This window comes from Purpureocillium takamizusanense, chromosome 12 (assembly GCF_022605165.1).
Source record: "Purpureocillium takamizusanense chromosome 12, complete sequence".
Taxonomy (NCBI): Eukaryota; Fungi; Ascomycota; class Sordariomycetes; order Hypocreales; family Ophiocordycipitaceae; genus Purpureocillium; species Purpureocillium takamizusanense.
The window spans coordinates 917,489-929,402 of NC_063079.1; the positions used below are offsets into that span (position 1 = coordinate 917,489).

Genomic DNA, 11,914 nt, shown 5'->3' on the forward strand with positions numbered 1-11,914 from the left:
TCATTATGTGGTTTGTTGATTCTGGACCATCTTGGAGTTAGTGAGCTGGTCCAGTCATGGACACCGGAATAAGGGAGCTGATTCACGCAGTGCATCGACAATCCACCCATAAATAATGAACAGGTATGCCTTGGACGACGTGGCTTTGAAAGACCACATCTCACTCCGCCTTTGGTTCCGTCTGGGCATCCATGCACAAACATTCACTAATTAAGCACTTGAGAGCTTACCGAGTAGTAGTGAGTGTCTATCAGGATAAAGCCGTGATGATGTGATGTTGTAGCCAACAACGAACGACCTGCAAGACCTACTTAATCAACGCTCGGGTTCCCAAACAGAAATCCACGCCGTGCCATACGCAGCTCTCAGGTCCTACCGCGCCCCCTTGCTGTCCGCCACGAAAGCCATTAAAGTCACAATGTGCTACAAATATGTTCACGTCGAGGTGTGTCCGGTTTGTAGCGGTCAGTATGTGCTCTACGAGCAGGACAGACCGGAGCCATGCAGCGAGGCGATTGCCAGAAACCCTAGCAATCCCGTAATTGGTAATTGCCCTACAGGGCGAGCGAGAAATACACCAATAAGAAGGCAGAGGCCCTGTCACCGTTGTAGGGCAAAGGAGAAGCGTGAGAAAAGAAGGAGCAAGAGAGGAGGATCAGGGCCTGCCAAACAAGCAGCATGACGCGATTCGTCTCTGCATTGTGAGCATATAGCGCCGCGCAATGCGGCAAGTGCCATCCTGGACAGTCAATGTGGAGTGTTGGGGGTGTCCAAATTCAAAAAGATGTTGCCTACAATCCCGTGCAGCAGCAAACCCTACTCTCTTTGGAGCTGGCTAGGCGTCCGAATGTAGCTCTAACTTGCCAACATACCGTTGTCGAGTCAGTGTGACATTCAAGTTGGTTCATCAACTTGATAGCAAAAACCATGGCGCAGCGAGTAATGAAAGCGATTATCACTTGGCCCTTATAGGGAATACATTCTAGTTGACAGCTCCCAGCTTATTGTCCCACTGCTTTGTCTCAAACGTCTCTACTGTACAATGGCAGCTTTCTTGATCCTCTCTAGGATGCGGTGCGTCCTCGCAGCGGACTCGAAGGTCGCATACTTTGTCGTATCGCCCTTCGCAAAGCCATCATATAAAGAGGCGACGTTCGCGGCCAGTGGCGACACCTTTTCCACTGCAGGGACTCTATACGAGTCAAAGTCGATCGTCTGCGTTGGTTCAGTGCCAACCTTGACTTGCAGCTTCAACTCCTTGTCCATCATCTGCCACCACCCATCTCCTACAATGGAAGCTTCGCCTTCGGTTCCGGTGATTATCCAGCGAATCCCGGTGTCGTCAACCGGGCCCTTGGGTTTCCTAAAGGCAATTGATGCAACAGCACCCCCTTCGGTGATTCCTTGCACGAGGATGTGATCTGGAGCTGTCTTCTGGACTGTGCGATTTAGGAGCTGGCCGTCGGAGCCGACCAGCTGTGAGGTCTTGTATTGGGTCTTCAGAATGGCTTGCGTGTCGGTGAGGCCACCCAGGACGTGAACGAACGCATCGAGGACTGATGGGGTTAGAGAGGAACGCTTTCGGTGTTGGAAAGTGGGTACTTACAATGACCAAAGGCAATTGTGTACTCGTTACCTCCACTCGAGGCGTCCAAGTAATACGTCAAGTTTTCGGGCCATTTCTCCGTGTCAATCCTTGCCGTCGACGCTACAACTGTGGAACTGATAATTCTCCCCAGCTGGCCACTGGAGACTATCTCCTTCAGCTTTTGGACGGCCGGTGCTGCTCGAGACTGGACCCCCACGGCGGTGGCTATGTCGCCATCTCTGGCCAGCTGAGCGAGCTCCTCGACTTCGTCCATTGTCACGGCCAGCGGCCACTCCACAAATACCTGCTTCTTCTGCAGAAGAGCAGGCTTGACAAGCTTATAGTGCTTCCCGACCTGCACGGACACCACGACTAGGTCAACTTCAGGGTCGCTGGCAATGTCTTCGGGGCTTCCGTATGCCTTGGTAGTCGCCGGGAGATTGTGGGCGGCAATGGACCTCTTCGCCGACTCGACCGTCGAATTTGCGAGTGCGACGATCTCGTACTCGGGCAGGCTCTGGAGAGAAGGTAGATGGGTAGAGGCGGCCCAGGCCCCGGCGCCTCCGGGTTTCTGAGCCGTGGACAAGCCGATGATGCCAACTCGGGTCGGGGCCATTGAGCACTGAGTATGCTTTGGGGCGAAGTAAATGTGAGATGTGAATAGCGGATGGTGTATCTGAGGTAGGGTGTGCAGATGATTGCCTGCAGGACGCCAATGCATTTATACGTCTTTCTTTCTAAATATTATAATTATATAATTATAAATGCCTTACAGCTGCTGCAGTGTCACCGGCGATGATGCCATTCTCGCCTCCGTCTGCCCGGCACCTGTCGGGGCTCCTGGCGCTATCATTGGCTATGAGCTCCGGCACGCCGGAGGCTCCACCTGAACTCCGGACCCACCTCAACTCCGGCGGCGCTGACAAATTGCGGTGACCTGCGAACATCGACTTCATGATCTTGCCATTCCCTGAGTCTTTTGATCTAGACAAGGTCCATACTCCGGAGTTCAGACAGCATCGCAAGCCGCACTCCATTCACGTCATACATGCGAAGAGCCGATCGACTGCAGATCACATCGTTGGGCAGACGGGTCACCTGCTTACTGGGGCCGGCCCCTTGACTCCGCGCCCGCGCACTACCGGAATATGCCTCTATCTCGGAGAAAGTCCTGTCAGGCCTGCCGAGTTGCCAAGGCCCGGTGTTCACGGACCAGCCCTTGCAGCAGATGCCAGATGCGACATGAATCTTGCGACTACGGCGATTCGGTCGCAGGATGGCGGGGTACTCGGCATCAGCCACAGGCCATGGCGTCTGCTTCAACGCACAGCCCTGGGGACTCTGAACTGTTGGATGGACACGCTGCTCTTTACCGAAATCAAGCAGCTAATGGAACCGAGAGCGGCCCGACTGAAGTCACCACAGGATTGCCCGACCCCCATGGCTTGACCACGGACACCGAGGCCGGCGAGAATGTCCTTCCATGGCTACCTTGGTCGTACGCTGACAGCCTTGACCAACTCGATGCTCAATCTTATGAAAAATTGCGGCCAGTCATCGAGAAGACGAAGCCTCACTTATCGTTTCTCAACAGCGCGGGCAGCGCTCCCCGGATGCGACTACCATACACTTCGCATCATGCCAACCACAGCATCTCCTTCTCATCTTCCAATGACTCCACTATGAACCTCAGTGTCTCTTCCTTAACATCCAAGGTTCTGATTTCTCAATTGTTGTCCTACCCGGGCATGATGCTCGGGAATCAGCTGCCGCCGTTCATCTTTCCGTCTTGCACGCTGGGAGAATCTTGCACTGGGGCTCGCGGCCACCAGTGTCTACCAACGTCGTTGGCCATTTGCCGTGCTATCGTTTCCATGTTTGATACCATGACGCCGTCGAATCAAGAGTTCATCTGGAGTACTGTCTGCAGAGAAGCGGAGAGGCTCCGCCGCGAGGTTTGCCCGCCTTGCTTCCTGCTCACGAATTAGGCTAATCCGCAGGACGTAGTCGTCTACAGATCGTTTCCAATTACTTGGTAACCTTCAGTCTTGCATGATATACATGCTGCTGTGCGCAAAGTACCTGCAGCAAATTGGCGCGGCCAAAGCGCTGGGCGTTGTCAGTGCTACCAGGGTATGTCATCGCGGTCCAATGTGAATGTCTTGAGTTTATTGACATTGAAAAGGTCCTGGGCAAGCGATTGAATGCCCTTTACGATTATACATCTGGTGCTTCGAGTGCTCGGATAGCAAACAGACACGACTGGATATTCATAGAGAGTGCCAGAAGGTGAGAGATACTGCAGATGCGACGCATTCCTCATGCTGATGCCCATCGCAGAACAATTTGCGTACTCTACGGTATCGACTTACTATTTGATGTGTTTTCAGAGGGCCTGGAGAGGTGCCATGGCTACCTCCTCGTTCCGCTTCCCTGTAAGCGAGACCTGTGGGAGCCCGTGTCTGATCAGGTCTGGAAGACGCGGTACAGACATTCGATGTCGGGCCATGGAGGAAACTCTAGAGATGTTCTACGGATCGGCGCATTGAGAGCTTCACAGGATCCATCAGTAACGGTGTCCGAAAGCGGCGGGAATTCCCCTTGTTCCTGCGATATGTCGAAGGTTTCGGATTGGTGTGAGGGCGCTGACGAACTGGGGACGTTGATATGGATGGCAGTAATGCTGGAGCGTGGGAAATAACAAAAAAACACTGCTTGGTAGATGGCGCAACCGTTCATTCAGTTGTTGCCAGGTGGCGACAAAGCGCATGTCGGAAAGGAAGCGCCTAGGAGACACGGATATGTGATTGACAGTTCGAGCTTCGCAGGTGCCTTCATCGCACGGCACAAGGCCTATCCACTGTTCCAAGCTTGAAAACTTCCATGTCCAACAAAAGACGCCAATATTTTGGTCTCTCCAGCTGTTCCGTGTCCAGTTCCGCCCATTGTACGCGCAGCAAGGCTGGGTCCAGTCAGACAATGAGCGTAGCACGCGCTCAGTAATGATTCCAGTAATCGTCCAACGTTGTCCTGACTATAGGTTCCCAGAGAGGGGCGTAATCTTGGGCTTCAGGCCTTAGGCTCAGGCTCACGACTCTGCATGCAGAGATGAGGTCGTAGGAACCACTCCCAGACCTCGTTCGGAAGCGAACTCTCCAGGTAGTATTCCTTGCGGCACCATTCTCTCGTGCCGACACATTGCTCCGATTTTCTGAAACTCCGTTCCTCTTTGGGGTCGGGTCCCTTGCAGAGCCTTGCGTGCTCTTCTGGGTTGTCGCGCCTCGAAGGAGCGGGATTGCGCCACGGACGGAGAGGACCATGCTCCGTGCGTTCAACCAAGCTTTTGGGTGGAAACTTCGTTGGAATATATCGATCGGTACCTTGAGCCGCCAGAGAGGCGACACACAGCAGAGGAAGAACTGAGAGCTTCATGGTTGTTGAAACTACGCGAATGGTGGAACTCGAGCGTTTGAGACTGGTCAAGACGAGGTTCTGTCAAAGGATGGGCGGGAGATGTTGCAATAAATAGTCTCAAATCTCCCATGACGAAAGAACTGACCGAGAGCCTCGGCAGGACTACCAAGACGCGGAGCTGGGCACTTTTTACCCTTCGTCCGGAGACATCAACGGGTACCCCTCGCACGGTATACCTCGCACGATGCCATTGGAGAATGCAGACAGACTTGGTCTGTTCAAGCCAGTGCATTCGTAACGACTACATGTTTTAAGGTTTGGAGATGCGTCCTATGTTCATCTGGTTTAGCTTTGGCATATGCATGGTGCGCACATTTGGCCAATAGCGCGAGGAGCCTACCGTTGCAGTCAGTGAAGCACACCGTCCAGCTAACCAGTCAAGCACATTGCCACAAACTGTAAATCAGTTTTGTGGTGCCAAGGTATTTAGCTGTGGATCGGATCAGCTTCTGTTAGAAGTAGAGACTAGGAGAATGTCCTTGAAGAAAACGACAGCAAGACAACTCCAGCCTTCCTATCCGTTTCTCGTCTCGCAATTGTCGCGAGAAGACGAACCCACAGATAACGCTGGCAGGCCTGTGCATCTCGCTGTGTCTCTTCTTGCTTCGAAGATGACATTACGCAAGCTATCACTGGTCGGGTAGCACTCTCTTTGGGGTAATGGGGACTTGATGTTGCATTTCCGAATCACATATTACAACATCTTGGCCCCCGTGTCATATACCATCTTTGGGTAATTTAGAGAGAAAAGTTAAAAGATGATTTCAAAGGGCCTGTCAGTGTTCCTTCTAGGAGAAGGCGAGAAGGACGAAATCCCGACGACACGTATGTTGGAACTGCAGTCAACTCAACACATGTATATGCCGTCATCGATCTTATATGTCACCTATGAATCTCGCTGGAGTGTCTCCCCGGTGGATGTACGAAAGGACTTGGTTGCGTATCAGCCTTACCGTAGCTTTCGAAACACAAATCGATGTGGTGGGTGAGAGGTCCGTAGAGGCCTGATGTGAGATCTCACGTGCTGTCTATGCCCAGTTCTTGTAACGAAATCGCAGTACTCTCAATTTCGGATAAACTGTTTAGGCGGGAGCCTGGAAAGATTCAGAAATTTAAAGTGGTTGTCTCTACAGAGTTACTTCAGTGCTACTCACTTAACCAAGTTGTATCCACCTCATCACTAGCAGAGAGGTCCTTGCTTTCGCACCCCAACAACTGTCACGATATACATTGACTTTGTAAACCTTTCCAAAAACTCCCTTATACTGATGCATGCAAGCAGTAAGTACGATTCGAGATGTCTGCATCGCCAATGGGGCAGTTGTTGCCCACCTACCGACGAGCACCGTGCCTTGTCAACAATACCTCAAGCGTCTCACGCCCCTAGGGCAACTGAAGACTCGCAGAGTACGATCAAGCCATCGCATAGCGTGCGTTTGCAATGAAGTTTCGTGCCCCGAGTCAAAGTAGTCCTACCTCTGCAGAGGCAGCGATTGTCGTCGGCCTCCTTGATGCATCAGACATCATGGTGACAAAGGCGTCCATCACGGCATCGATAAGCTCACGCTTCACACATATATACCAAATCATATAAATTTGCCCCAAATATACCTCTTTGTTTTGAGGATTTGCTCCCCCCAGGCCTCAAGAAGAAAACGTGCTGTTACGGTTCAAACGACTGCACCCAACAACAAGCTGCCATCGAGACGATCCAGACATTTGATACGAGACGTCCAGAACGAGTGACAGGCCGCCGAAATGTGCGAACAGCGCGAAGAGTACGAGCAGTGCCCCGACTGCCACCGCAAGAGGCTGCTGCGCCGCATCCCAGAGCCATGCGTCGCCCTGCTCTCCAAGCACGGTAACAACTGGGAGCGCCATTTCGGGGAGTGCAGCACCGGCGTGCAGTTGACGCAGAGCATCGAGATGCTCGAGCAGGGCTGTCGCAAGTGCACGCCCCAGCAGACCGCGATGAAGAGGCGACGGCGCGCTTGAGAGGGGGGTCTGCTGTCTATGTGGTGCCGCGGCGCATCATCGCACGGGGGCATGGAGGAGGAGTGAGGCACTGACAGGGGGGAATCAGGTATGGGACTTGGGAGATGGCAGTTGTTTAACATGCTGCCGTTTTGGCCTATAAATTGACATCTTTGGAATTTGATTTATTTTTCAATCTCTGTCTGTTCCATCAACATCCGCACTGCATATTCTGTTATCAATCCCCAGCCAGCTCTTTTGCCCCCTTCTAGAGATTGATCGATAACTCACACCCGACAAACTCCGCGCCCACAATGTGCGAAGAACTCGAAAAACACGAGCAATGTCCTCAGTGCCATGAACAGTGGCGAGTTGGCATGATGGCGCCCGAGGCCTGCGACTATGTCCACGACAAGTACCGCAGCCGCTGGAAGCATAATGTTGGCAAGTGCGGTGACTTGAAGCTACGGCAGGTCGTATTCATGCTCAGCAATCCCTGTCGAAAATGCCGTGAGGACGCAGATCGCCGCCGCAGAGAGGCCGCGCGCCGCCGCCGATAGGAGGTGGCATGTATATGGATGGCTCTTGGGTGTTTGTTTGGGCCGGGGGTGTAGCATCGTGACGAGCGGTGTGTACCAGGTGGGGAGTTGAGGGGGGCTTGTGCACTGGCCCGAGACAAAGTTGGTCTAGCAGTGATATACGTCTTCACTTTGGTAGCGTATATAATGTGATCACTGTCAACCGCGCAGCCCAAACCTTTTTCCATGATACGTCCTGCACTCGAGTTAGCCACGGTCCTGCTAGTACCGTCCACCCTGATTCTCCCGTCCAGTATCCAGTGACATTCTCCTTCAAACCGAAACAAGGCGCGTACAATGTGTTTCATGATCCAGCTCGAAGAAGTTTGTCCTCGGCGCGAGGAGTCGACACCAGTCAGCGGGCGAGAGCCTTATCCCTGTCGTGAGATTTACGAAGAGCACGACAGCAATTGGAGGGAACACCCGTTCGACTGCGGCAGTATTACCATGAGGGACGCCTTCGAATTCCTCGCAGAGCCCTGCGAGACGTGTAGACAAGCTGAACCCGAGGACCATCGGCAGAGCGGTGAATAGGTTGAAGGTGATGAGTCTGACTCAGTCCCATCTATTGTGGCATCCGTCGGCTAATATTGTGGTCTCGACGCGCGGCTCGCGTTAGAGGAAGGGCTGTTGCGGTGGCATCAGACAAACTTGAGATGGCGGTTGTTTAACACACCGATTCCGGTAGCTCATATAAATCGGAGGCACTTGCCCGCGAGGAATCCTGCTTCTTTGTTGACATTCATCAAACACCACGAAGCACTACCACCATTTCCAGTCTTGAGATTCAGAGAACCAGCACGTAGTTATTCGAAAACGAAACAGTCTAGAAACGACGTAAATCAGTCCACAATGTGCGAAGAAGTCAAGGACTACCGGGAATGCCACCGGTGCCATAACCTAGAGTTCATTTGCGACCTCCCAGATCGGCCTTGCGACAAGGTCATCATTGAGTATGGCGCCCGCGCCAGGGAGAACGCAGGCAAGTGTGGCCAGGTACACCCGAAGTCGGTCATCTCGATGCCCGTGTTGCCCTGCGAGTCGTGCCTGGAGGAGATACGGCGCACAGCGGGATACGATTAAGGGGTCGTGAGGTCTGGTCTGACTGAGCCCCTCAACTGCCATCCGGCCGCGTTGTGGCCCGGTCAGGTAGTGTCGTGGACGTGTAGATGACACACGGCGTGGATCACAGGAAATGAATGATGCGGTGTAATTATACGAGCTGGGGGTAGCTAGCAAGTTGTTCAACAGCCGACTCCGGCTGCATATATATATATATATATAAATCGACGTCCTCAAGGGCACATCCCGAATGTTTCCTTCCTACATATCAAGCCGACATTGACCAAACATCGCTCAACGCCTCTTCCAGACTCCCCTTTAAATCCAGAAAACGAGGTAAAGCAATCCGCAATGTGCCGAGAAATCGAAGAGCTAGAGGAATGCCCTTTGTGCGGTGACCAGAGGCGCGTCTGCTGGCTCCCACCCAAGGCTTGCGATGCGGTGCGCAACGAATGGCGCAGCCAATGGAGAGTACATATAGGCAACTGTGGTTATTTGGGGACATCACAGGTCGTCAACATGCGCGCCGGTCCCTGCGAACGCTGCGTTCAGAAGCAACGTGCGAAGGACAAGAAGCGCAAATAGGTTGGAGTCATCAGACTGACTGAGCTTGGGGATATGGCTGAACGGCGACTGTGTGGCGTTACGTAGATCCATGGTGAAAGGGTTAGTGGTAGTTGCAGACATGACACAATAGCGTAAGGATTGATCACGGAGACAAGTGTAAAGCGTCGAATCGCTTTCAAAACTGCTGCAGTATAATTGATTGCCTGGCTGGAGGTTAGGTGACCTCGCCGTTCGCTTTATCACACTCGTAGTTGAATAGAAATCGGCGTCTCGTGGCCACCCATCAGATGCATCACCCTCATCATGATCGAGTCCATGCCAAGTTCCTCCATCACAATGCCGCAAAAATCCGTCCAAAACGCCTCGGAGGCTTCAGCCGAGCCAATGCCGATGCCATTGCTCTCGCGAGCATCCTTGTCATGCATGGAGTGGTGCCACCAACGCCTTGCTGTCATAAAAAGTCATGCCGTCGTTTCTGATAACCTGGTTCGTGGAAATCCTACACCATGACGCTGAGCGGGGATCCCTCTAGGCAACGCTTCTTCACGCCAACGTCTTCGTCTTCATCAGCGTCCGAGTCCTCTTCGAAGCTTGTGTTAAAAACCTCGGAAAGTGCATCACGCTTCCGCTTCCCGTTGCTCTGCGAATCGCGCGCATCCAGCTTGCCATCGCCATTTGGCAACTCGTTATCCGCCTTGGTCTCCCAAGTCTCCATCTCCGTCGGGTCAAAGGGTCCGACAATGCCTTCGCCCAAGGCTGTTCCTAAGCGCTCCCGGAGGCCCAAGATCGGCCAGATGGGTACCCTCGTATATTCAATCTCAAGTCCAGGAACGCGACCAGACTCATCGCGGGGCGCCTTGAGCGGGTCATGGAACCGTTCCAAGAACTTGGCGGTTACGTGACCGGTGTAGACGATGAAGTCGGCCTCGTCCACGTCATGAGTCAAGATGTGGAGCTTGATGTCTTCGAACTGCGGGTGCGGCAGGGCCGTCTTGGAAGTGGGTTGGGTGGCCCACTGCGAATCCCTCCTGGATGATGGTGGCGGGGCGTTGTAGAAGTGGCGTTGAGCCATGGCGAGGAAGATGGCAACAAACTGCACGTCGTGATCGGGATCTGCGGGTACAAGAAGTCGAGATCTCGCCTGCTGGAGTCGAAAGACCGGCGCATTCCAGCTCCGTCCAGGGCCCGGAGCAATGCGGAAGAGAGTTCTCCGAACGACGGCCAACTGGTTCCGGCTGATGTAACACATCATGGGCAAGCCCGCGGGGTTGTGCTGCGCGGGGGGGGAGGGGCCGTAGGAGTCGGCGGGGCGGGTCGATGTCGTCGTGAAGGAGCTCTGAGACGACTTGACGGGGTCCAGTGGATAGTTCCACATGACCTGTGTGCGGACCGCATCGCGATAAACCCGGTCGCCGAAGAAGAGGTGGAGCTCCGGCAGGAACAGCGGCTTGCCGAAGGCGCCGGGCCACAGGGTTGACAGGATCGTCTTGATGAAGCTCGATGTCATGACGGGGTACGGCGAGCCAGGCGTCAGGATCTCCGTTAGCGAGTTGCTCAACGAGGTGATTGTCTGCGACGGCTCCATGTGGCCCTTGGTTGGTCTGGGCGGCGACTCGGCGGTGTTGAGCGGCGAGGGAGAGTCGCAACGCGGCAGCTTGTGGAAGCGCGCCCCAAGAAGCTCGGCGTGTTTGTCCGTCCAGCAGATCGGGCGCACAAACAGCGATGCGCCTGCGTGCTCATGGAGGATGTCGTAGATGGAATCCTTGGCAGGGCGGAAGATGCGGACGGCGCGACGCCGGCGAGGCTTGCTGACGGACATTGGGGGCGGTGGGCAAATGGCGGTCGCTTCGTCCGCCCCCTCTGCGACCAAGTCTGCGTCGATGGCAGTCTCGGTCGGGAACTGCGTCGTGGAAGGCGTCTCCGCGGGCGACGGCAGGGGAGCCATGGTCGGGTGCTTTGGCGAGAGAAACGACGCGGGGCTGACCATGGCGCGCAGATGTGCGACGATGGGGTTGTGCTCAAAGAGGGAGCTGAGCAGCGGCGTCAGCGGGAAGGGCGGGCTTTACAAGTAAGGGACTGACTGACTCCAGTATCAGCATTGAGAGAAGCACGACCTTCGAAAGAATTTTCTCGTCAAAGTTTGGTCTGTGCCGTGCTTGCCTGCGTGCCTGCCTGCTCGCTTGCCACGGGTCGCCCTGTGACTATGGCCGCGATGACGCGCTTGGGGCCTTTGCTGGTGGGCAGCGAACGGGCCGATGCCTGCGCTGGTGTTTACTGTATGTAGCGCGCCGCGAGCATGGGGCGCACCAAAGTTTGCACTAACGCAATAACTTAGTAGTCAGTCAGGGTGAGGCGCGCACGGCCAGGCCCACCGAGCGCGGGCGGGCGGACAAAAAAGACGGACGGAGAGGCGTTGGGAGGGCCTCGCGCGCAAGACGCAAACGGGCTTCAAAGGACGAAGGGAAAGGATGTAAGATGGAGAATGGACGAGCGAGATCGCGGTAAGACGGACGGGAGCGCGCAAAGAAGGGGCAGGCGCGACACAAGGGCGGCAAGATTGGGCTCTTGTACTCGGTTGCATGTTCGTGTTCCTCCCCTCCCCTCCCCCCCAAGCCGCTAACCCGACTCACTCGCAGCGCTGGTCTGGTGCCCTGTGGCCGCACAGGTCGGC

General features: G+C 54.5%; 6 protein-coding genes across 6 annotated transcripts; 3 read left to right on the forward strand and 3 right to left on the reverse strand.

Moving 5' to 3' along the window:
• Positions 1-1,032: 1,032 nt before the first annotated feature.
• GAL80 (transcription regulator gal80) lies at positions 1,033-2,204 on the reverse strand (the record flags this gene model as incomplete). Its single annotated transcript, XM_047992234.1, has 2 exons — positions 1,033-1,556; positions 1,607-2,204. 2 exons carry the CDS (start codon positions 2,202-2,204, stop codon positions 1,033-1,035), a joined length of 1,122 nt encoding a protein of 373 aa, XP_047848248.1.
• A 366-nt stretch (positions 2,205-2,570) lies between these two features.
• Positions 2,571-4,363, forward strand: JDV02_010492 (uncharacterized protein). Its single transcript, XM_047992235.1, has 4 exons — positions 2,571-3,543; positions 3,596-3,721; positions 3,774-3,877; positions 3,929-4,363. The coding sequence occupies exons 1-4, from the start codon at positions 2,737-2,739 to the stop codon at positions 4,287-4,289; spliced, it is 1,398 nt and encodes a 465-aa protein (XP_047848249.1). The 5' UTR covers positions 2,571-2,736; the 3' UTR covers positions 4,290-4,363.
• A 33-nt stretch (positions 4,364-4,396) lies between these two features.
• JDV02_010493 (uncharacterized protein) lies at positions 4,397-5,104 on the reverse strand. The gene has a single exon (XM_047992236.1). The coding sequence runs from the start codon at positions 5,018-5,020 to the stop codon at positions 4,658-4,660; it is 363 nt and encodes a 120-aa protein (XP_047848250.1). The 5' UTR covers positions 5,021-5,104; the 3' UTR covers positions 4,397-4,657.
• Positions 5,105-6,820: 1,716 nt separating this feature from the next.
• On the forward strand, positions 6,821-7,057 carry JDV02_010494 (uncharacterized protein; the record flags this gene model as incomplete). Its single annotated transcript, XM_047992237.1, has 1 exon — positions 6,821-7,057. The coding sequence occupies one exon, from the start codon at positions 6,821-6,823 to the stop codon at positions 7,055-7,057; it is 237 nt and encodes a 78-aa protein (XP_047848251.1).
• A 1,409-nt stretch (positions 7,058-8,466) lies between these two features.
• On the forward strand, positions 8,467-8,697 carry JDV02_010495 (uncharacterized protein; the record flags this gene model as incomplete). The annotated part of the gene is made up of 1 exon (XM_047992238.1): positions 8,467-8,697. The coding sequence occupies one exon, from the start codon at positions 8,467-8,469 to the stop codon at positions 8,695-8,697; it is 231 nt and encodes a 76-aa protein (XP_047848252.1).
• A 707-nt stretch (positions 8,698-9,404) lies between these two features.
• Positions 9,405-11,756, reverse strand: JDV02_010496 (uncharacterized protein). The gene is made up of 2 exons (XM_047992239.1): positions 11,329-11,756; positions 9,405-11,273 (listed from the first exon to the last, which is right to left on the reverse strand). Exons 1-2 carry the CDS (start codon positions 11,340-11,342, stop codon positions 9,743-9,745), a joined length of 1,545 nt encoding a protein of 514 aa, XP_047848253.1. The 5' UTR covers positions 11,343-11,756; the 3' UTR covers positions 9,405-9,742.
• Positions 11,757-11,914: the final 158 nt, after the last annotated feature.

What these genes read in the sequence shown, in the direction of transcription:
- JDV02_010492 (XM_047992235.1), top strand. Translation starts at nt 2,737, where the DNA reads ATGCCTCTATCTCGGAGAAAGTCCTGTCAGGCCTGCCGAGTTGCCAAG. An exon ending in CGGAGAGGCTCCGCCGCGAG is followed by an intron (nt 3,544 to 3,595) that starts GTTTGCCCGCCT and finishes CGCAGGACGTAG; the next exon opens with TCGTCTACAGATCGTTTCCA. An exon ending in TTCATAGAGAGTGCCAGAAG is followed by an intron (nt 3,878 to 3,928) that starts GTGAGAGATACT and finishes TGCCCATCGCAG; the next exon opens with AACAATTTGCGTACTCTACG.
- JDV02_010493 (XM_047992236.1), bottom strand. Translation starts at nt 5,020, where the DNA reads ATGAAGCTCTCAGTTCTTCCTCTGCTGTGTGTCGCCTCTCTGGCGGCT.